The sequence below is a fragment of the Columba livia genome, chromosome 9 (assembly GCF_036013475.1).
Source record: "Columba livia isolate bColLiv1 breed racing homer chromosome 9, bColLiv1.pat.W.v2, whole genome shotgun sequence".
Lineage (NCBI taxonomy): Eukaryota > Metazoa > Chordata > Aves > Columbiformes > Columbidae > Columba > Columba livia.
Window position 1 is genome coordinate 7,095,631 of NC_088610.1, and position 24,280 is coordinate 7,119,910.

General features: G+C 44.7%; 2 protein-coding genes across 3 annotated transcripts in view; one reads left to right on the forward strand and one right to left on the reverse strand.

The window, feature by feature from the left end:
- Positions 1-676: 676 nt before the first annotated feature.
- GMNC (geminin coiled-coil domain containing) lies at positions 677-7,419 on the reverse strand (the record flags this gene model as incomplete). Its single annotated transcript, XM_021280546.2, has 4 exons — positions 677-3,426; positions 4,976-5,092; positions 6,606-6,691; positions 6,798-7,419. Coding segments are annotated over 4 exons (1,467 nt in total), but the record flags the coding sequence as incomplete, so codon positions are not given.
- Positions 7,420-8,152: 733 nt separating this feature from the next.
- Positions 8,153-24,280, forward strand: part of OSTN (osteocrin) — a 102,909-nt gene continuing 86,781 nt past the window's right edge. Inside the window, exon 1 of one of the 2 annotated variants that reach the window (XM_021280608.2) lies at positions 8,153-8,286. In XM_021280608.2, the coding sequence (XP_021136283.2) occupies positions 8,257-8,286 (30 nt within the window). In that variant the 5' untranslated portion in view covers positions 8,153-8,256. Of the gene's footprint in view, positions 8,287-12,309; positions 12,382-24,280 lie in introns of those variants that run through there. The other variant, XM_021280607.2, reaches the window with a different exon arrangement.

Here is a 24,280-nt window from a genome sequence, read left to right on the forward strand (position 1 = left end):
CCTTCGCTCAAGCAGTCGTGTAAACCAGAATTTTAAGTTTGCACGTGGAGATTAGGAGCACCCGTCAGCTGACAGGAGCAGCACCACTCTACCCAAATGAACTCCAGTTAGCCAGGCTCAGACAGAAATCCTTGCCACAGGGCCCAGCACCTTCATGTTGACTAAATTCAGGAATTCAGAGAAAAAGAAAGGGATTCATTCAGGTAAATTAGTTAGTGAGCTATCCACTTAAAATTATAACTTATTTGCTATAAGACAATGGGCCAGTCAGCCCTTTACAAAAGGCTGGCAAAGGTTCAAGCATCAGTTCGCTCCTACTGAAGCCTAAGTTGGAGATTGTACCAAAGATCTGACGCCTTTGTTCTTGCTCTCTGCAGGAAAAGTTCTCAAATGCAGCGATATAAAAATGTGGAAAGGAAATGTCAAACAGGTGGAAGGTTTTCTCTCTTTTCAGAAAAAAACAACAGGATTTAACATTTGCTTACAGGGCAAATGTACTTATTACTGCTGCTGACTCCATAGCATTGAAATACATAAGTAATAGCATTCAATAGTGTTAGAAAATACAGATATTTCTCTAATTATGTTTTACAGCTGCTTCAAAAGATGTGGCATCTTGTAGCTACTTTGCATGCAATCCTCTGGCCACAGTGTCTGTGCCCTGCATGCTGTTCACACCCCACACCACACATACCAGGGTTTCCCAGTTTCCCATCACATATTAATGTTAAGGTCAGGCATTTTTTACACTACCACACACACCAATAAAAACTTCAGTGACAGGAGTATTTTCTTCAATGCTACCTTATATAGCAGGGCAGGAAGAGATTAATAGAAATGAGTTTTTGGTAGGACACTATTTTCCTTCTGCTTTCACTGAAAGGCAGAAAAGTGCTAGAGAAACAGTGGTCTTGTCTGACTGGTCTTCATCAGCTGGCCACATTTTTACTGACTGCAATAAAACCCCAAACAAGTACTTGTATTTGCATCATTTGCTGTGTGTGATGTTTCTTTGGTTTTGTTTTTTCTTCTCCAAATCTAGTCCAATAATGCCTACAATCAACGCTTTCAAATTGCCTATTCTGGAAGTCTGCCCCATGACTGTCTTTAAAGTAATTACCTAGAGGTATAGAGCTTATTTAGAAATCTTTTGGGAAATCACTACCGCTCCTGATGGAGAATCCCAAATATTGCAATTCTAAGGCACAAGAGGCTATTTAGGAGCTATTTTTATCCTCTAAAAATAAAGGAATATTCAGTTTTCTCTAGGAAAATAGGCCACTGGTAGGAAATCCTCAATTACAGTAATTTTTACTTAAGTACTTCCTTAATGTCACTAGGACCATTCTGAAAGCAAGAATAACAAAACCACTCTATTTCCAATACCTATGCATCAAACTGCTGTAAAGCAGAAAACAAAGGTAACACAAAACACTACTGGTGAGTTTACTTCATGTCAGTTGACTTCATATCATTAGCAGTGTTATTGAAAGTCCTGTGCAGTGCCAGAGCACCTTCTTTCCACAGATTCTAAAGCATTCTCAAGGTGTGGTGGTGGTCTTGGCTTCAGGCAGAGACATGGAGAGGCAAGAACTAGTGTTGAGGGTTGTGGTTTGCAAAGTCTCACTCTAACCACTGATGCTGCCTCCCCAAACCAGGAGAAACATTTCCAACAGCAAGCATGGGGTTACAGGAGGAGGAAGGAGCCCTGACTCTGGGTTGATGTTGATTGCAGATAAATCTCTCTGTGCTCTCAGAGATCAGGACAAAGAGGTCAAGAAGTTGTTCTGTAGAAAGAAAACCTTCAGTTTCACCAGCATAGCTCTTCCTGTTGCAAAAAAAAAAAAAAGCTCCAGTGAAGCCACAGAAATTGCTTATGAATCCAGGAGTGGCTCCCTTTTATAAGGGCTTTTAACGTCAGGCAGGTAAACATGGAAGAAAATCCATCAAAAGACTAGTGAGATGCATCCTTTGCAGAAAAAATAAGTGCTTTGAGTGAACATTACCCAGAGATGAGAAAATTTCTGCCACTACTACATTGGGCCAGGGCCTTGGCTGGTAATGGCAGTTGTTACTCTACAGCATCTCCAATTCTAGTTACTGCTCCAGGGCTCAAACTTTTAAAACTCTCTTTATCTGACAGAACAAAATACCTTTTAAACACAATGTAGTAAACGCATTAGTCTCTTAATCCCCTGAACTTGCCGAATCACTTGTAATTAAGTAGCCTCCAGGCAACAGAGGCATCATCAAAGAGTATGACAGCACCATGTGACTGTAGGTAGGTCAGCCTAGTGTAGCACGTTAACAAATAGCCACGGTTGCCTTAATCTAAGGCAAGCTGTGTAGCCAAGAAAGAAACAAACCACTTAGACACTGCTGATCCTCAGCTTCCAACCTATGTCTCCTTTGTCATCTGTGGATACCTGTGAGAGGTGATATTTCCAAACTGTATTCCCAAAATGTACTCCAGCCTGGAAACTACCAGTTAACAAGGAATAGCTGATGACAGAAAAAAAAAGAAGCAAGTAAAAGCAGGTATCTCAACACAGGCACAAGAGAAGTGGATCCGATTTGTGTATCTGGCCTGGGACAGGTAATTGTCCAGGTGCAATCTAGTGTTATGCCTGTAAAAATCTGGCAGGGAAGGAGGAGTTGGCAGGTAACAAAGTAGCATTTAAGAGAGGCCAGGAGGGCTCATTTTTGATGCCTGAACCTGTCTCAAGCACAAGATGAAGTGTTTGTCCCCAGTATCCCCTACAGCTGACCCTCAGAGCAGTCACATTATTCAGCCTGCTTGGGCACCCAGGTGAATCTCCATCCTCCGTCATCATCCCTGCGCACAAAGGCTTGTCCTTGGTGGAAGGTGTGCGTTCTCACATTGCTGTGAGGACTTAAAGATGTTGTGAAGGCCACTTCTGTTTTGTTGGGTGACAGATCACCAGTCAAATAAGGCAAGCCATAAGCTGGGAGGGAAGAAATGCTTGGCACTGGTGAGGAGACACATGGTGCTGAAGAAAACTGTGGAAGGAAGGAAGAGTCCTCACTGCATGGATGGGTGCTGCTGTTAGCTGGAGGCATGTGAGTGCAGCTATACACTGCTGCTCCTTCGCTGTGGTCGTAGTCTATTGCTTCACCAGGGTTCAGACAGTACGTGTCTTTTCCAAGGTCTGAGGACAGGGCACTGTAGTTAGCTGAAGTTTCATCAATAGTGTCGACATCTTTTAATCCTAAAATCTGCAAGACCCAGCTGTCCATGGCAGGGCTGTCTTGCTCTTCACAGGCAGTGAATTCGTTAAAGAGGTTCCTTCTAGCTTTGGAAGCATGAGGAGTTTCTTGAGGAACAAAGCAGTGGTCCTCTTTTAATCTCCTCTTGGTGCTTTTGAGAATAGCACAGGTTTTTTGGCCATGGCAGGACAGCAGTTTCTATTAAAAAAAAAAAAAAAAAAGGTGGAGAGAGATTAAAATCTGAATTTCTAGTTACCTGGAAGCAACATGTTTCTGAACTCACACCTTAGATGGGTAAGATAAGTCTACTGTCCTTACAAGAGATACTTTTTCTTCTACCCTGTGCTTAAACATATGAATATGACTATTTTGTGTCTTTACAGGTTCTGCAACAACCCAGTCCCTGAAAGAGAAGAATTTAACCATGTCAATAAGGCCTGTGCTTTGATCGCATTCTCATTCAGTACAGCGTGAAATGAGAGCTCCCGCCTGGCTGTCCGGCAGCTCCTCTGCGCTGTTGCTGCCAACAGCGTTTGGCAGGTGAGCGGGGTATGGAGGCGATGTGGCAGATTGACAAAGAGGGAGGATGTGAAGGCAAGTCACACTGGGCCAGGTGTGATCCTGGCCAGGGAGTGCTCAGAGCAGTAGACTGAGCAGCTCTGAGCTCATTAATCAACCGCAGCTGCCATTATCCCAGGACAAGGGCCCTTTAGGTAGCCTGGGATGGTCAAATTAAGGCAGGAATAACAGGGAAGCTCCCTGATGTGTCACATATTCACTGCTCAGCCACCTCCCACAGTCCCCACGGTCTCTCCTCCATGTGACATGGGTGGGTGACCAATGAAGGAGATCTTTGGTGCTGTCAGGTGCCAGGTCTTGGCCTGGGAGCAGGGACACCCTGTCAACTCAGAATAGAATGTAAAAGGAAAGTCTGCTGGTTTTTACAGGTCTTTTTACCTCATGCCCAATCTACAAAGCTGAGCAAATAATTAATAGTTTCGTTTCAGGGGCAAGTTTGGAACAGTACAAAATGTATTTAAGTTGACCAGAAACAATTATCTTTCTTTTGGAAGAGAGACAGGGAATCAAAGTATGTCATTTAAAAAACCCTTAACAGTTTAACAGAATGTTTTATCCAACCTGAAGTGTTTATTTTTGTATTTTACCTTAAAAAAACCCCCACAGCTTGTTAATTGATAAATTTGGAAAAAAAATAGAATATTGCTATTCTAGTATAAAGGAATAAAGCACATCATTGGAAAATTACACACACAAAAAAAAACGAAAACAAAACACAAACCACCACCACCAACAACAAAAAACAACAAAAACCACACACATAAAATGGAAACACCCAAAATGTAAAAAAAGTAAAATTATTCCTTATCAAAATGGATAATTGACAAAACAGACACATTCATTAAATATATATGCTGAAGTTTGAACTTTTCACTGCAAAAAGTTTTAGATGGAATAATTTAACCTTTCTTATGAACTTAACTTATCAATTAAACTAAATTATGCCATGGGCTATACTGTCTCCACAGTCAGAGCCTGATAGGATGTCATTCCTGGGGGAAATTGTCACCTCAGGCCAATGACCAGTAATTTGGTAACTCTGTGAAGTTAAATAGATCTCACACTGCAGGTTGTCTACACTCTTTGACTTTCCACTTATTTTAATGGCATGTACCTATTTAGCCCATTTCTTCTGCACATGTCTATACAACAGATTTGAACACAATACCTTGGCTTTTTCTTCTAAACACTTAATCAGGGCAGAATTCAGGTATTGTCGGAGGTTATTATTTTCTTCTTGTAACCTAGCAAGTTCCTCTTCCTTCTGAAGCAAGGTATCTTGAAGCTGTGGAATAGAGATATTGATGAATAGATGTTGACTCTGTAACTTAATAGCAATTGCCCTATGGTACAGGCTGCTTGGATTTGATGATCTGGGTGTTTGCTTTGTGAACTCAACCCATCCCCGCCAGCCTCTTGTCTCTGTAAATCTAAGTGGCATGACTGTTTAGTTTTCACTTTTGACTTCCTTTATTCTTTAGCAAGTGTTTGAGAAGATAACTCTGAAAAAAAACAAACCAAACCAAAACAAAAACAAGAAACCAACAAACAAAATACCCACCAGCCCCAAACCAACAACAAACAAACAAACAAAACCCTTTAACCATGGAATAATAACAGAGAAGAATTACAGGTAACCCTGAACAGCCAGAACCTGCCACAGGCCTGGCAGCAGGTGCCAGATCTCCTCTTGAGCAGTAGTAAGCAACCCTTTACACCCCTGTCATTCCCATTTATAGTTAGTTGGTGGGGAAAAGGAGAAGCAGGAGCTGCAGACTAACAATTTATCGCGGTAGAGCACAGAAGGAAGATACAGCTGCTTCTTTTTGATACAGTACTACTCAGGGATCCCTTCATTCCTGAACACTACTGTGCCAGTCCCAGCACACAGATAGAGCTGAGATAATCCCTGGTCCCAAGAACTGAACAGCTATGTTTTGATTTGCAGAGGCCTGACACTTTTCCATAGGAAATCCACATATTTGCAGTGAGATTTTTGCTTTGTGATTATAGCTCAGGAAGCTTCTTTAGGAAGACAAGGATTCTTCTGCCAAGGATCTTGGGCATCTGCTGACTGCAGGCTGTAAAGCACAGATTTAAATGATCAAGGTAGATCCAAAGAAAGAAATACACAGATTTATGGAGCCTGGGGTTTGATTTCAGGGACCTTGAAGTTGGTAAATGAATTTCCATCAACTTCACTGTACCAAAATATCATTCCAAGTATTTGATCAATGTGATTTCTCTGAGGTTTCTTCATCTAGGACTGTTCAGTTTCCCCTGTCCCTTGATGTGAGTTACAAAAAATGAAAGAAAAAACAAAATGTAATATGGAAATGCTTGTTGGTCAAAATGGTCCATCCTGCACATAAGTAGGTAATTCTGGTGGAATCATTTTTCATGAAGATAATCCTGGTGGACTCTGGAGGACAAATTCTATGTATTTTTAGTCAACAGCATGAAGCTCTGCATCATCACCAGAGCCTGAGGGACTCCCTGGTCATACCCCTGCTCTTCTCCAACACCAAGGCAGCTGGTGCAATGTGCTGTAAGAGGGAATGGATGAATAGGGAAACCCACAACAGTTGTTCCAGCTTCATGGGACAACATAGGGGAGGCAAATACTTCAAGCAAGGAACAAAACCCCATCTAACTAAAGTGGTATTCCACCGTTTCCCAAATCCGTGCCAGTAAGAGGAAGATGTGCCATAAACCAACCGAGAAGGTACGATACATGATACAAAGTTCAGGAACCTCGCGGGGAGAAACCGAGGCCACTGAGATTGTGGAGCCTTTACCTGCTTGTTTCTGTAGAGCTGGGAGGACAACTGGTCTCCCCGCCACGCCGCCTCCTGGGCACCGAGCTGCGGGCTGCAGATCTGCCCTGTGGGAGCAGACCCGAGGGTTAGTCCGCGCCCGCTCCCCCGCACAGCCCGGCTGCAGGACCGCGGCCGGGATCCCCCCTTCCCCGGCGCGGGGTGCGCACTTACCCGGCGGCCGAGGCTCCCGCCGGCCCGGCCCGAGCTGCGGCGGCGGCTCCGCGGAGCACAGGGCAGCCCAAGTCTCCTTGGAAACCCCGGCCCAGGGGTAAGCGCAGCCCGGGCCCCCGGAGAAGTCCGGCTCCGGGCACGGCCGGCCGGTGCTCTGCGGAGAGAAGGGGACATCGCGATGGGGAGCCCGGTGGACGGTTCCCTCCTCCTCATCCCCGGCGCTGCGGTGATCACCGAGGGGAGGCGGTGTCAGCCCCGCTCCGGCCCCGCAGCATCCCGGCGAGAGGCATCCCAGGGGTTGGTCCCTGCTCCGCGGGGAAACGCTCCCCTCCCGCTCCTGTCCCAGCCGGGCTTTGCTCAGGTGCCTGCCCCAGAGGAGCCCCGCAGCCCCGGCCGCCCCTACCAGGCGCCACCTGCCCCCGTGGGAGCTCCCAGCCCTGACCCGAGTGCCCGCTCCCCGCCGCACCGGGTGGCCCCGCACCGCCCCGCCGCCTCCGCTGAGCTCCGGGCAGTGCCGCCCCCGCCGCAGCCCCCCGCAGCAGAGGGGATCCGGGCAGAGGAACGCCAGGAAGGTGGCTGAGTTTCCTGCAAACCCGTGGGAAATACTAGGATCTGAGTGGGTTTAAAGTGAAAGGAGGACTCAGGCTGTCCTTGGCCGGTCCGTTCCTCCCACCTTGGGGGCCTGATTCAGCTCTAAAGCTGCACAGAGACAGCAGAGTCACCTCCAGGCTGCTCGCACCTTTCTTCTGCCCCTGCAGTTCTGCAGGAGTCCCAGACCGCACAGTAGCAAAGCCTGGGGTTGTCTCTGAATTCACCTCTTTTCCCGCCTCAAATAAGCCCCATTTACAGCAGGTCTAAATCTCTGCAAGGCAACGGCAGAGCCTGGAGCCTCAAGCAGGGAATCTCCTCCCCCACGGGCAGGCACAGCAGCAGAGGCTGCTCTTGCAGGTGGAGGAGAGCCCTCTTCCTTACCCATCTTAAAGAGGGCACAAAACCTACTGCAAGCCCCCAAGGCAAAGAGACCAGCTTCTCCTTTTCTGCCTCCAGGTCGTGAGAAATGCAAAGAGCACTTACCATGTCAGTGGCAGAACGAAATTCAGGTCTTGGGAGCACGTTTCTGTTAAAGCCCCAGCGAGGTTTAAATGGCTCTGAAGAAGGGGGAGAGGGGGGAGACCGGGGAGGCGAGTTTAATCTAAAGGAGCTCCCAGTGACGCCTCAGAGCTCTCCTGAAACCCAGCAATCTGATTTGGTGTAAAGCTGTCAAACTTGTGACGTGAATAAACAGCAAACTTGCTGAAATCAAAGTCATTCTGGCCCCACAAATCAACACAAGGAAGGAGGGAAAAGAAAAGAAGGAGAGGGAGGAAAAAAAAGCCTTCACACACTTCAGGACAGCACTGAACTGGTGTGTCTGAGTTTCACTCCAGGAAATAAGCAGGGATCCAGCGAAGCATCCCCCATGTTCAGAGCAGGGCTGCTGGTGTTGCTGGTGAGTTTTTTGTTTTGTTTTGCTTTCAAGTCTTGTTTGCAGTTGTAAAATGCAGCAGGAAGAAGCAAGTTGTCCCACATGCCTGCCTGAGGGAATGGGTTTTCCACAGCTTCCCAGGGGTGTGTAGAAGCAAATAAGATTCAGGGCACTTCTGTGGACAGTTCTGAGGAAGAAAGTATAGAACAATATAGTCTGCAGTGACAACCTCCTGCAAATGTATTGGGAATTAGTTTCCTGTCAATCCACAGGCTTCCATGAGATCTCAGGATATAAATGCTGTGATGGTGGTATAAGATTTACTGTCATACAGGTTAATGTTGCAAAAGCCATATGCAGGTGCATGGAAGGCAGAGATTCTCTGCCAATAGTCACCTCTAATTCACATCAGATTTCCCCAGAAAATAAATCAAAACAAACATCTCTTCACTGAGGGTCTGTCTTTGAATAGTGTAGGGGATGGTAGGAATAAAGCAGAGCAGCTATTCAGTCAGCATCCTGCCCCCTGCCACGGCAATGGCTGTTGGGGGGGGTGACCTGACCTTCCCACAGACACAATCTGTGGCCAGTGGAGGGTGCGACTGGACCAAAGGCCGGGCTGGCATATGGCACAACCTTTCATTTCTGCCCTGGAGGAAGCTCAGTGGTTACCCCGTTAGGAAGGCTCGAGGACAATACAAACCAAGAGGGCTGTTTGCCTCCTGTTCTTTTATTACTGGCGTATTTTCCTCTGTTGCTGCACAAGGTAAACCGGCAGCTATGTCAAATTAAACCGCTGCCATCTCCTGCCTTATGTTTTTTCCAACAGTGTTTACACACCTCGCTTTGGGTCACCTTTTACCTTTCCCAAACCTCAGCTCTGCACAATACATTTGATCACTGCTGCGGTAACCCACACTCTTCAGGTGCCAACTCCTCTCCTGCGTGGCTGTGCATAGGGGGTGCATGTTTTGACTAATTAGAAACAGCAGCTCTATGAAACATTTTCAGTGAGCGCCAAGGCTCAGCACATCCCTCACTGGTCCGGTTTAGTCCCTTCGCCCTCTACTGGGCTGCCTCCCGGTGCTGTGGCAGCAGTGGCTCCCTCACCTTAGGCAAGGACTGCCACCCTGGGGCTGTTAGGCAGCAACACGCCCGGGAAGGGCCCGGAGGAGGCAGGTAAAGCCGGGACAAACTGCAGCCCTGAGGCCGCCAACACCTGGCAGGGGAAGCTGTGGGCCGGGACGCCTCCGCACGGCTGGGCGGCGAGGAAGGCAGCCCCGGTACAGGCTGGAGGAGCCCTCAGCGCCCGGAGCAACCCCGTGCCAGGCACAAGGACTCCATAGAGCCCGCAGCCCCTCCAGACACCGCGGCCTCGGCCTGTGCCCGCTCGGGACAGCGGCCATCTTGGGGCTGCCTGCGAGGCGCGGGAGCGCCGGGCCCGGCCATTGGAGGAGGCCAGCGCCCCCCGCGACGTCATCACCCCGCGCCCGCCGCAGGGGGAGACATGGTGGCGGCGGAGGCGAGGCGCGGAGCCTCGGGCTGGGACTGCCGTGTGCCCGCTGTCGTGGGCACAAGGCCCCTCTCCTGGCGTCTCCAGGCAGCCTGGGGAGATGCCTGACCGGCCCTGGGGGGGTGGGGGCAGGTGGAGAGGAGCTCGCAGAGGGGAGGCCCGGTGGGTGAAGGGATCCCCGTGCAGGGGGTGTGGGGCTGCCCCTGGGTCACCTCATAGCTCAGTCCTCAGGGGGCACTGAAGGAGGAGAGTTGTGTGTCCAAAAGCGTGTCTGGGGAGGTATGATGAGTGGGCAAAGTTTCATTCTTGCTTCATGTGGATGTGGGGCGGAATACTCTCATTGACCATTCTGGATGGCAGTCAAGCTCTGCCACATCCATACCCCCGAGCACTCGGAATGTCCTTGGCTCTCAGACCAGAGCAATTACAAGAATTAACTCTGTGCTGGGGTGTTACCTCTTGTTCTCAAACTAAGTCCAAATTATGACTGTGCTAGCTATGAAGAAGAAAGGTTTCTAACTGCATGAAGAAGATGAGCCCATTTTCAGTGAAACCAGCACAGAGGAGAAGCGCCGCGGACTCAGAGCTGCTCCCGGACGGGACCGTTTGCCTGGCACAGTGTTGGTGGCTCTGTTTCCGCTTCCTCTTGGCAGAGCTCTCTATGCTCAGGCATGCAGTTTGCCTCAGAAGAAAGTGGTGGGAGGTGTATAGGCACAATCTTGGAGTGAAAAGCAAGTATGAAGAAAACCTCTGCTCACTCCATTGTTGCTTCCACACATGTTGGTTTGGGCTTTGCAAGTGCTTTGCTTTCTGAGCTCAAGGAATTCATGTCAACTCACAGTACCAGTGCTGGGGAGTGAAAGATGGTACATGGGAAAGAGATGACAGAATCAGATTGCCTCATAAGTTTGGGGAGATAACTTTTGGGAGACAAGGACAAAAGCTGTTGGTATAAGAGAAAAAGAACTAATCTTGCAAAATTGTTCGTGGATGTCATGCATGGTGATAGAAGAGCTTCAAGGCATGGTAGCAATTACACATCAATGTATAGTGTAAAACAAACCAAGTAACAATCATCTGCTAATTATTTTCCTGTTCATCTGAGACAGCTCCTCTCAGAGATATTACTGCTTGTGCTTAATGATGTACTTCAATCGAAAATAAAGTTCAGTTTGAAATGTTTATCAAGGCTACAGTATTGCTTCAATGGAGATCAGATTTCACTTTGAGCGTCATAACGAGTCTTTCCTGAAGTTTTGAGAATACACTAATGTATTGCAATGTGTCTATTCACATGTGTTCTTGGTACTTATAATTTCTTCTGTGATTTCAATGGGTTTTTGTTGTTTAAATGACAGTGGTGAAGCTAATCCTTCAGATTAAAAACAAACAAAAAACTTGGATTTTTCTGGTTTAACTTTGTGTGTGTGTGTATAGCCATGACCCTAAGAGGGTGTTTGTACCATTGTGAACTGGTTCACAGAAGAGATGGCACAGAGGAGAAAAATAATCATATTTACAAATAGTTTAATTCAACTTTTATACTGGACTTCCTAGAGTGTGTGTTACTTTTCATGCGAACACCACAAGTGTCCGGACCCACCCCAAATGCTCTTCACTTATTTTGCTGTATTGTTGCTATGGTGCTTCTGGTCCCTCTCAAGAGTGGTTGGTGTATTAGCAGCAAAATAGAGGCTCACGTTATCACTGTTATTACCCCAGACATTAACCTGTAGGTGACTAAAGGTGTGATTAGTTAAGCCTGATGAGGCTGATTTGCAAGAATAATTCTGAATGAATATTTCTGCAAATACAAGTTCTGGTTGTTCTCTGATCAGTCTTCCTCCTTGAACGCAGGACTAAAAGGCACTTCCCAAATCCAGTCCCCTGCTGTTGAGACATTCTTAAACTTTTCAATCTCCCTCTTAAAACTAATTAGGTTATTTTCCTTACGTTATTCCCACTGTGAGGCTACACCGTACTCTGAGCTCTGATGGCTGGACACTTTCTAGTTTCTAGTCTGAATGTATTCATAGCAGGTATAATCCCTTTTGTCCTTGTGCCAAGCTCTTGCTTTGGTTTAGACACTTCTTCTCCCTCTGTAGTGTTTAGCGTTGATGTCTTTGCAGAGCGCTGTCACATATGGTCTTTCCTTTTTAGGTCAAATAAGGCAGGTTCTTTTACAATCTTCCCACCGCAGGAACTCATCTCAGGGAATATTCCAGCTGAAGTTAACCTGCTTTTTAGATGGATGACCAAAATTACTCAGTCTGCTGTGTAACATACCGATGTTTTAGAGAGAATTGTTGGCAAATCTTTATCTCATTTATCTCTTCCTGGGACATTTTAGGGCAATGTTTGCCTTTTCCATCATTCTCTCACACCAGTTACTAGTTTTGAAATCATTGTCAGCTGGCAGTAAATACACCTGTGGGCTTTATTTGTTGTAAAATGCTGTTAGTCAAACTGAGTCTTCAGTGCTGTTGGGCTCTAGTACCGTGGAGTTTCCCAGCTATTTAGGAGCAAAAATTTAAAAGGATGACTTCAAGATGGAAAGCTGTAATAGACCTTTTTTAGTTTACCTGCAGTTTCTCACAGCAAGAGTGGTGAGTTAATGTCCTACCTGGCTGCAATTCTCATGGTGGCTTCACCACTTCTGGTTTGAAATGAAGGCACACAGTGCATTTAGGTATATGCAATTTTCTTTTTATGTTTTCTGGTATGTGCTGGATGAGATGATGGAAACAGTTTCTTTTGACTGTGCTTATGAGTGTTGACCATCATGGTTTGGGGGAAATTGCTGAGTCTACGAGAGAAAGACTGGTGGACTGAAAAGCCATGTTTTTCTCCATGGTGTTTTCTATTGAAGTCAAACTATTTTGTAGGGAGACCTGCCAGAAAAGCTTAGCTCACGGGTTTCATCCAAATTAGAATGAATTTTCATGGGATGAGATGCAGAGCTGAACGGTCCTGTGTCTAATTAACCACTGATGCAAGGCATCTGCCTGCTTCAGAGCCTGGCCTGTGAGCACCTCCAACGTGCACTGTGCTGCCAGTACCTATGTGCTGGGTTTCACCTATTTAATAGTGGTTTTCCTCTTGGCTGGTGCTCAGGAGTTGGCAGTCTGGCTCTGCTCCATCTCTCCTTGGGTGCAGAGCTGGGCACTTTCCATTCTTGGCTGGCAGTTGGGAGGTTTGGCAGAGATCACTGATCTGAGTAAATATGTGTGAGGGCATCTCTTCATTGCAGAGCTGTATGGCATTGCCTTCCCTAATCAATAATGAAAGAAAGATCCTAGCATGTGTGGAAATGTGTCAGGGTCAGAAGGTGAAGGGTGTTGTTGTCATGAGCTGAGAAAGATGTCAGGGTTTTTGTGCACACTATTCAAAGGCTGAGTTAAAACAGTATGTCACTAGGGAGATACTTCACCAAAACAGCTCTGTCTGTATACATAAAATTTCCAGCTCCTAGTCCATGCAGGTAGTGTTCGATGAACTGGTGATGAAAAGGAATTAGTTGGCTGGTAATTCATCTAAAAGATTGGCAGAGGATTTTACAGGCTTACACTAGAGCTAGCTGGAGACAATAATCTCTTTTCTCGAAGAATGCTGAGGTCCTGACGCCCAGCTCGTTGGAATGAAACCTGAATGCTTTTTAATTCTCTGTGAGAGATTTTTTCCCCCTCTTTGGTTTTTGTTTTTAGGAAGGAACAAAATGTTTCATTGTGATTTTGTCAATGATTTTGATATAATGGATTAAAAGAGTAAATGTCTTCCAAGTCCCAAAGCCTTTTAAAAGAAGAATGCCATTCAAAACACATCAGAGCTGTTTTCTCCCTTGAATTTTTGCTGAAATTTCATTTTAAGAAAAAGTTTATACTCTTCAATGGCAGCGTGTGTTCCCTTGCAGCAATGATGTGCAGTGGACAATAACTACAAACAGGATTTATTTTTTGTTTTGTTTTGTCCAGTTATACTTTATGCTATGCTGGAGGTGAAAGGCGGGGGGAGGTTTGCATCTACTTGGCAGCCTTGTACTGTGCCAAAGCAGTGTAAAAAGGCCTCAGAGTGAATAAGGAATGAGAAGTCTTTGGGTTCTAACTGCCCCTGGATGAGAGAGCAGGATTCATCGATGCCTTACTGTTATTTTACAATTCCATTGCAAACTGTAATAGTGCAGCTGAGGAAGCAAGCAGAGGTTAGTGTGCTGCAACAGAGCAGCTTCAGAGAGAACATGTGTTTTCGTGGCTCAGAGTTCTTGTGTTCTAGGCCTGATGTGACTGGAAGGAACCAAGACATCAGTGGCAGCTATTGCGCTGCCCAGAAGCTCCCATGGGTTCTGTTTCATCTTTCTAGACAGACAGAAATGAGACCTCATGCCATCTACAGAACCCCCGATGACTGGTCTGTTGTCTGTGTCTAGCACTGAAGCTCAGCAGCCTCCTGACATGATGTTGGGACCCTTGTTGGCCCAGGTCAATGTTCCCTCTTAGAGGTAGTGTGTGTCCTGTTGTTTGAAAAGCAGCATGTTCATCTGAAGTGAACTAATTTAATCTGGGATGGTACTATTAGCTGTTGGATGTTGCTCATAAAATCATAGAATGACCATCAAAAGTCATCTAGTCCAACTCTCCTGCAATGAGTAGGGATATCTTGAATTAGATCAAACAGTGTTTTCCAAACCCAAAAGGACTGGTTAATTTTGTCTAATGATGTAAACGTGTGTATTTTCCCCATACTGGAGCAATGTTATTGTCAGCCTGTTTTTTGAATCAAAATAAAATAAGTTTGTTTTGGTGTTTGTTTGGATTTGGTTTTTGTTTCGTTTTTGGGTTTTTGTGGTGGGGTTTTTTTTGTTGCTGTTGTTGTTTTGGATTTTTTTTTTTTTGGTACTAAAATCAATATTGTCTATGTAAAGGGTCAAAATAGCATAAATCATACTCTTTGAGTCTGGAGACAAACAATGATTTTGGTTTTACATTTTTCCTCTTATTGTAAGATTTGCCTAGTTCCAATTTTAAAGCGTTGAGTTTGGGTGTTTTGGGGGTTTTTTTTGCAACTATGAGACCTTTTAAGGTAACATTCTTGGGTAATTGTGTACATATAGGCCCAGAAACTTGAGCCTTAAGACAACTCCTTAATATTCTGGAGTATCTGTACCATAGAAAAACAACATAGCATGGAGGTAGCACAGAGCTGTGTGCTCATATTCAGCAGATGTTATTTCTAAAATTAGGTTTTGAAGTATATATTTTGATAATGTTTAAAGATTTAGGAGCTTCCTCTCAGTCGTATTCTGAAAAAGAAGTTCATGAAAGTGCTTATCACTGCACAGACTTCCTAAGCTACTAGCAGTTACTGTTGAAGGCTTCATCTAACATTTAATTTACAAATGCCATTGAAATAATAAAGGAATAGAGTGATTTTTGCAGTTTTGTATCAGGATCTCAGCTTCCATTTGAACCGGAAATTTTAGTTGATGGATTTGACAGATCATCTAAAACTTAGAAAAGTTCTGCTAAAATTATGTAGGAGACATCCATAGATTTGGGGTGATTTTTGGCTTTTCAATGCATAAAAATGAAGCAGAAGAGCCTCATAGTAAAGAGGGAACACTCAAACAAGACCAGGGCTCCAGCCCATCAGTTAAAGCACCTGTTTGGGTGAGGGGAGACGGACTGGGCTGTCTTTCTGCACTAGCAGCAGTTCCTGGGTTTTATCCAGAAAAGCTTGCTATAAAATCCAAAACAGCACTGGAAGCAGGACACATGAGTTTTTGTTTGTTTGTTTTTTTTCCTACCCTGGGAACTATACAACTATCCTCACCACTAGGCTATGAAGTTATTCTTGCTTTCTCTTTGGTGTGAAGACTTTCAAATTCCTTTCTTTGTACCTTCTGCAGTGTTCCTGCACCGGCAGGAGGTCTGGACTAGATGATCTTTCAAGGTCCCTTCCAATCCCTGACATTCTGTGATTCTGTGATGTCTGTGGCTTTGTGGCTAGGAGGACTCCTGATTCCTAAAAGGTGGTTATGGAGTTGAATATTTCCAAGATCAATCAGCAGCTTCCAAGACTTTTCACAATTACAGGCTGTACCTGTTATCACATCTTTCACACAGACTTCCCTGAGCCTCAGTTACCCCTTAGGGATGTTTTGTTTTGCAATTTTTGTGTGTCCACACACACAGTAGATATGTGGATGAATCTGAGCAGCTCTGTTGCAGAGGAGGAGGCAAAATGATGGAGAGTTGGCTGAGAAGAAAAGAGAAGCTGCTAGCGAAGGCAGCTGGTTTCTCCTGCAAAGGAGACTGGAGAGGCCATGGTAACAGCAGATTTTTCTCAGAGGGAGCGGTTATGGGAGGCAGCAAGAAAGCAGGTGGGACACGCATGACAGAGAAGCAACCTGGGAACATGGTGAATGGCCAGGGCTGGTGTGAAAAGAGCAGAAACAGAGGAAGGGAATTCTTTCATGGCTGCATCTTCACTGGCTCCATCAGCCCTGGGAGGGACAACAGCACTTCCTCCACCTTGGAGCACCCACCTTTTCAAGTGCATCTCTAACAAAAGAGACTTTGTCTCAGTTAAACCTGTCGGCAGAATGGTTGCACTGGCAGTTAGCTACAAGCATTTCAGTACTTAGTTGTAGGTGATAATCAGGTTGCCTGAGTAACTCTGTAGTACATGGAGGTGTGAGGACCTTAGAACAGGCAGGCTCTGGATTCAGGTGTTGTGGATTGCTTTCTAGAAGTCTCCAGCACTCTCTATTGCCATGCGCTTTCCTAAATCACAGGGAATATCTAATCTCAGTCTGGTATCAAAAAACTGAGAAAACAGGAGCTTTTTGTGGAGTGACAGGTCTGGACTGTCACTGGAGCTATTGTAGCTTACTCTCTTCATTCATATTTAAAAACAAACCAAGAACAAACGTCCCCCCGCAAAAAAAAAAAAAAACCACCCAAAAAAACAAAACAAAACAAACAAACAAACAAAAAAACACAAACAAAAAAACCCCACACAACAAAGAAACAAACCAGAAAAACAACAACAAGAAAAACATGCAAACAACAAACCAACAGCAACAAAAAAACACCCCTCACACAAAAAACCCCACCCACACCACTGAAAGAAACCCCAAATGGGTATATTTTCTTATATAACTGCATCCCTGTGGTTCAGAGTTGAGCAGTGAGCACAGGTGACCCCCATGTACTCTGCTGGAAGTTGTGTTGTTTGCAAGATACACCTCGGTCATGCCACTATTTGCTCAGGTATGCAGCTGAATGCAGTGCAGGGATGTGCAGCATTCTCGCCTCCAGCCAGCCTGTCTCCCCTATCTATGTTGTTACTTAACAACGTGTTGGACTGATTTAAAAACAGTTCTATCCCTGGGTTCCTCCTTCAGCATGTAATAAGAAACCTTTGACCACAGTGCTGGGCAGTAAGAGACAAAATGTCTTTGAAAGTTCATGTGCTGCCAACAACCAGCCTTGCAGCAATGGGTTAAGTGGATCCATCCCCATAGACTGTCATTCACCAGACTATTTTTTTAGTTGACCTGTTAGGATTTTTCCCTCTCCTCCCACCCCTTCCTCTTCTCTTTCTTTCCTACTCTTTATTCTTTTTCTCAAGTCTCTTTTGATTTCATGCTGGCTTTTTAAATTGAGGATAAAGTTAATTCACTGCACAATGCCACAGCTGGAATGAAATACGGCCAGTCGCCCATGTGGAGGGGAGGGCTCTGTGCTGGCTGGGGGCGGCTCATTGCATCTCCTAAGGCCACTACGGGCTGTTGCTGATTTATTGATAGTGCCTCTATCGACAAAGCAAGAAGTTAACTAATTATGAACATATGGTTCAGCTCATGCTTGACTCAGCAGCCACCTTGTTAGCATGGAACTGGTTAGGTGTTCAGAAGCAGGAGAAGAGGAAAGTTTTGGGTGGAAGGTGTGGTCCAAAGTCCCACTGACAAGCCAGAGGGAGACTTGTTTGATCCTAATCTATTATTTTTGTCTGGGGCAGCAGGCTGCTGTCAGGAACAGCTTGGTAATAACAGATTTGTGGCCTCTAAGTCCTTGTGGTTATAGTCAGCACGCGACACTTGGTCGGCTCCTTGCGTGCTCTGTACTTAATTGGTCTCAATGGTGGGGTCTGAAATGAGAGGGTAGTTCAAGGTGCAACACATGCTGTACCTGAAATTGCAGCCTGTGAGTTGCCGCACAGATGTCGGCTTTTTACCAGTGGGCTTACCACTGTGGACCCAGAGGGTCCATACAGAAAGGGACAAGGGGTATCTGAGAGGTCCCTGCAGATTTCAGTGCTTAATATGGAATTAATTAGAGGGAAATTTAGTGAGATAGCGTGACTGGTGGAGGAACAAGGAGGGACACACAGAACTTGTTAGGAAGTTCATCAAGGTGGATTGCAATTTTGTCTACATTGAATGGTCAGCATGCATTGTCTGGACACAGGAGAGTATTTAATGGGAATTGGTACCAGCTAAAGGGGGGAGGAGGGTGTCTCTTTCTGTCCATCTGTTGGTCTTTCACAAGTGAATTGGGCTATGCCACAGGATTCAAAACAGTGTAGTTAGAGGCTGTTTTCTTTTTCATGGGCATAGATGGTCTCCAGGCAGAGTGGGCTTACTGCTGCCTGGACATTTATAGCTTAAAACAATTTTAGGGTTGTCATAATTTGCTTAACTGGAAGTGCTGAGCACAGAAAGGTAGCAATTTCAATAACAGGTGGCAGAAAGAACTCAGTGGGTGAATGATTTGATACAGCCAACGAACAGGTTATTTTATGACTATCTAGACGAAGTGGGCAGAGAAGGCTCTCAGTACTGGGATGCATTAGCAAGACCACAGTCAGCAGGCTGAGGGAAATGGTTAGTGACCTTTACCAGGCACTGGTGAAGCTGCACCTGAAGAACTGGATCTAGGTTTGGTCTTAACAGTTAAAGAAAGATGTTGACAAACTGGAGACTGCAGCAGTAAGGCCAGGAGGCTGGAGCACACAAGGATGAGGGAGCTGGGTTTGCTCAGCTTTGAGAAGAGGATTAAGGGATTCTGACTGCAGTCTCCCACTGCCATGGGGAAGTATAGGGAAGACAGAAGCCAACTCTTCTTAGACATGCACAGTGAGAGGACTTGGAGCAGTCAAAAGCTGGGACAAGCTGTATTCCAACTAGGTATCAGGTGTTTTCTTACCACAAACAAACAAAAAACAACTACTAAAAACCGCAACATGTGATAAGCAAGAGAAGTTAGGCAATTGCTGTTCCTGGAGGTTTTCATAACTTTCCTGGGCAGCATGATCTAAATTTGAAAATTACCCTTAATTTTTTTATGACCAGGCTGCAGATGGAGCGCAGCCAAGGGCCTGGGACAGGGTGACACAGCTCCCATTCTGGCATGCACTGCTGTGCTGGCTGGCTCATGGCTCTGGTGTCTGACCATGATGCACGTGGCAATTATCATTGTTACTCCTATAGTGCAATGAGGTAGAACAGTCAATTAGTGGGTAGAGTAGATTTGTACACAAGTTTGGAATATAATTTGCCCAGATACAGCAAAAGCTTTCCTAGCAGAGGCTGTCCTTTAAGCTGTAGTTAGATGGTTAGAGTAGAAATGATTTCTGGGGCTAAGTGCTTGTCCCACAGCTATTTCTTATCACCTCCTGTGAGAGGATGCTGCAGCTGTGAGTGAGTTGGGGACCAAAACATGGGAGGCCGCTGCGAGAGCTCATGCTGCTGCTGGAGGTGGTTTGAGCTCACCTGGCTGACTGCTCTGCTGCAGGCTGGAAGCGCTGAGGTACTACAGATTCAGGATATTGAGATCTTAATCTGTAGTTAACAGTCATCTAGAGGAGGTGGAGGGATAAACTCTCAGGCTATTAAAGCTGCTGTTAGAGGGGATTTCTGACCAAAGTCTTGCTTTGTGTTTGCCTGTGGGGACCTTCTCTGGCTGAAATCTTTGCCTGCTATGTAATCGAATAGGATCAGTTACTTATTGAGATCCCTGTGTCAGCATCTTTATTATGGTATATACATTAGACAAAGTACTGAGACTAAATGTTCAGGATTAAATTATCAATACATTTTTATTTGTATCACTCTAATAGTATGAGGGAGAGATCTGAATTAAAGCAGCACTTAAGCCCAATATAACATCTTATTAGCGTGTCTACATGGTGCGGAGCAGCTTTGGACAAAATAAGAACCAGGATTTGGTGCTTCCTTGTTTCCCTAGGGATTCACCTTCACTACTTTCTTTACCCAGGGAAGCAGGAAGAGACAGTGGAGACCTTCTCAAGACAGTTTCAGCATTCCTCACAGCAAAAAAAGTTTGAAGTTGTCTTTCCAGGGCAGATTTGTTCCTGAGTGGGAACAGTTACTTGCTTTAGCTAATGCCAAATGGAAATTGAGCGGCAGTGATCAGTTTTCTGGGCACCTTATTTTCTCTTGAGTTGGCTTTAAAGGGAAAAACTTTAAGCAGAACTATTAGTGCCAGTGATTGAGACCAGGACATACAGATCCAAGGCAAGAGACACTCTGCAGTGAGTCCCTGCAAAGTGAAAACCTGTGTTCTCTGCAAGTAACACTGTGTTCCTGCTTGAGTGTGTGGGGGACTTGGAAATTCTTTATTATGTAAATTAATAAAATGACTTGTCTACTGGTGCAGATGTTGCACAAATGTTGCTCCATCTCTAATTTTATACTCAAACACCTATTTCTTTGTCTGACAGAGCTTTACATCACTGTGGACATGCTCTTTAGGTGCATTTCTATATGGAATTGAATGATATTTCCCCTTCTGCTAATTTCCCTTGGCTTCCCAACTGAAACCCAGATCCGTATCACGACGTTCCTGTTTCGATACTGATCGCTGCTCCCTTTCCCGCCCAACGCAGATGTAGCCATTAGGATGACTTGCATCCTGCTGCAAGCAATATGTCCGAGCTCTGCCCTACAAAGCTGGTGTTTGAAGGGCTCTCAAGATTTTGAACAAACTGGCCTGGCAGGGGGACTTTCAACTTCCCCTCCCTTATGGGCGCAACAGCCCGTGTTTGTAAACAGAGCTTTAGAGGAGCACTGGGAGCCACTGGAGGACTGTCAGGTAGTTAATTGGATGTCAGCTCCCTGCTGGGGCTGGGGGCTAATGAGTCATCCAGCATAAAGAGAATGGCTCTGAGAGAAAGGCAAGGAATTGGACAGCAATAATCACATCGAGGGAGAAACCCAGAGCCCGCCTGTTGGGATAAAGGCAGAGCAGCATTTGGGGACAGAGGGCTTCCCTGTTTGGATTTCGTTAAACAGAGATTAAGCAGGTTCTGAATTTGTAAAGTTGAGATATTACTGCTGGTGTGTGTGTTTAAACATGCTCATATGCATGGGCAATGGCATAGTATACAACAGAAACACATTTTAAGTACATATATTTTGGTTGTCTTTGTTTCTTGAAAAATACATAACTGTCTTTCAAAAGTAAAGAAATCAAATGATATGTTAATGGAGAGTTTAATGCAGGAAATGGCAAAAAGAAATAATAAAGGAAATTTGTAATCACTACTCCGAGTTAGGAAGTTACTTTTTTCTTGTGATAAGATAAAGTCCGTTTTGCTGAAAACTGCTTTCTAAAATGGTGGTTTTCATTGATAACCTAACACTAAAAAAAAAAAAAAAAAATTACATGTACATAAATGTGTTTTATTTCAATTAATATTGTGATTGAAAATGCTTATCCATGTAGTTACATGAATAAATAGAAGGATTTTTATTTATATCTTTTTTCAGGATGGAAAACAGGAATTGAGAGAAAGATTGGATATTGGCAGTAAGTTGTATAATAAGAGCGTGTGTTAACATTTAAACCTACTTTTGCAAAAGGAAAAGCTAATAAGAGAGAAACAGTCAGACACACAAAAAAGGTAATATAAAGCTTAAAAGAATCAGAAAAGATGGTTGTAAGAAATCCTGGGAAGTCATTAGGACGGTCTGTATGCCCTAAAATGAGCTTCTCTTTACCTAAGCTGTGCCTGATGGGTGTGTCCCAGTGCTTAAAATAGAGAAGAATGGAAGATCCCTTGCCAAGCAATTCCAGCATGCCACTGTTCTTACCTGCAAAGATTTTTCTTGATGTTTCTTGGTTGCAATTCATGTCCATTGCTTCATGTCCTGTGCTCCTTGAACATAAAAATAATTCCCTTTTCTCTTTCAGCAGCCTTTTCCATATTTGATACCTTCCTTAGATCTTCTTCAGAGCAAACACCACATTATTTTCTTCGTCTTTTGTGTTATCAAGGTCACTGATCTTTCTGGTGTTTCCCTACAGGACTTTATTTGCTTTTTGTTATTTTCTGAGCAACCAAGAGAAGCAGTACAGGAGGATAGGGGGAGAACTGTTGTAGGTAGGAGGTACCTGTGAATTGGAGTGTTTGGGAAGTGGAAATGGTGCTGGATACAGCCAAGCTGCAATTGTCATTCTAAAGTTTCAACACATCTCATTTCTGCGTGGCCCACCCTCATATTGTCCTCTATAGCACATATGTAGTGTCCAGCCTGATCCAATTGTAACTCATGCAATAGCACCAGGAAGACCTCTATGCCTCAGTGCTCCTAAGTAATTCAAAAATGGCAATTCATACATCTGACAGCCAACCGAGTAAATGAAGTATTGGCTTCTCTCCACATTTATGCAGCATGCTGGATTTTATCAATGCGTCCCTGAGGTTTTTACTAAAGGTGGAAAAGCAAATAGACAAGGTGGTGTTTCCCATGATCTACAGTCATCTGCAGATACAGTCCAAAACTGTTCTGAAAGAGTTGAGGAAATAATTCATCTAGTTTCTAGAATTGTTGAAATATTGCATAGTAACCTGGAACTATGGGGCTTCATGGACAGAGAAACTCTGTTTTGAAAGCTGTAGATCCCTGAGCAGATGTGGCAATTGTAGGAATTCCTGTTTGCCCTGGACTCCTGATTATGCCTTCCATCAGGGTGGCTGTTTTGGAGATAAAGATTTCTAAATGAGCCAGTGCATACAAGGAAAAAGCTTGTGGAGAGCTGGAGGGATAGTGTAGTTCTAGTTCCCCAAGGGAGGCTGAAGCACTGTTTCACCTCCTGGCAGAGCAAGAGAGTCACTGGGTAGTACGATGTATTTACCTGGCTGCCGCTCGTGCTAGATCTGATCTGTGGGGCAAAATCTCAACAGGCTGTCAATCCTGCACCAAATTAAAACAGAATCATGAGAATTAACACACTTTGTAAATGCGGGTTAAGCACACTATAAGCATGCTGTAATTACACTCAGCTGCCTGGCTAGTGCAGTCCAGTAGCATGGAGCTTAGGAATTAAGTTGAATATACAATTAATAGGAGCTTATATTAAAGGCATTAGTAGAGTTACAAAAGCTTTGTAACAACAGTGTGTGACCCAGCCTTGGGCACAGACAATGGCATTTTGTGTGCTATAATTAGCACACAAAAAACCTCTCCATTAACTTGACAGTTTTCCATTTGTTCTTTAAAGAATTGAGCAGTCCAAAGCACTCTCAGCCCATCAGAGAAGGGAGCTGTGTCCACCTTGTCTGTCCTTGGGCAGCTTGGGCAGGGCCAGCTGAGATACCAACAAAATAACTGAGCTATGAGGTTGAGCTCTGCCCCAACACTGTTCATGCCTGAGTGATACCAGGATCAGCGCAGTGTTAGAACCAGCCCTCTCAAGAGTTGCTTCTCCTTTCTTCTTCTCCTTACTCAACTGAAACAAGTGTATCTCGGTGCAGAGAAATATTTTGACCTGTTGCAGGACCTGAGAGGAGTCCTTTTTTGCTGTCATCCTGCAATTTTGGGGACAGACATTAATCCCAAGGAGCGTTATTTCTGTCAAAACTTCCCTGCTGCATTACTTTGTGTGTGGACCTGAAAAGTGTTCTAGTGCTCACCTTACCAGGCATCTGCTTTCAGGGGTCAGGTGCCTTGTAGATAAAGTGACACTACTTTTCTTATTTAAAAGTCTTATTTTGCATCCATGTTTCAAAATTTTACCACTTTCAGAAAAACTCTGTATTTCCAGGTGGCTACACAGAAAATCAGAATCACTGAATGAAAATAATTCCTTATTGCTTCCTTTCTTTTCTATTAACTATGCAGTCTGTGCTGGAGGTTTTTATAAAGCATGCATTACTAGCGGCTCTGGCTTTCCTGTAGTGCACTAACGTGTAATACAAATGACATCTGTCATGTTTGATTTGTTCTGGTGCTTAAGTTTGGAGAAGAATAGCTCTCACTTGTGATGGGAAGTCTTGAGTATCTCCCTCTGTGTTGAACTGCTTTGCAATTTGTTATGGTCAGTTAAGAGGGCTGCTCTTTGCTGAGGCTAATATAGAAGTTCTACTAATGCACTAATTGCTGGTACTAAATACAAAGGCAGTGCTTCCAGAAGTTCCTGAGCTGCAAATTCCTCGTGACTAGGAAAGTATATGGCTGAAGTGTTGCCTTGCTCTTCTGTT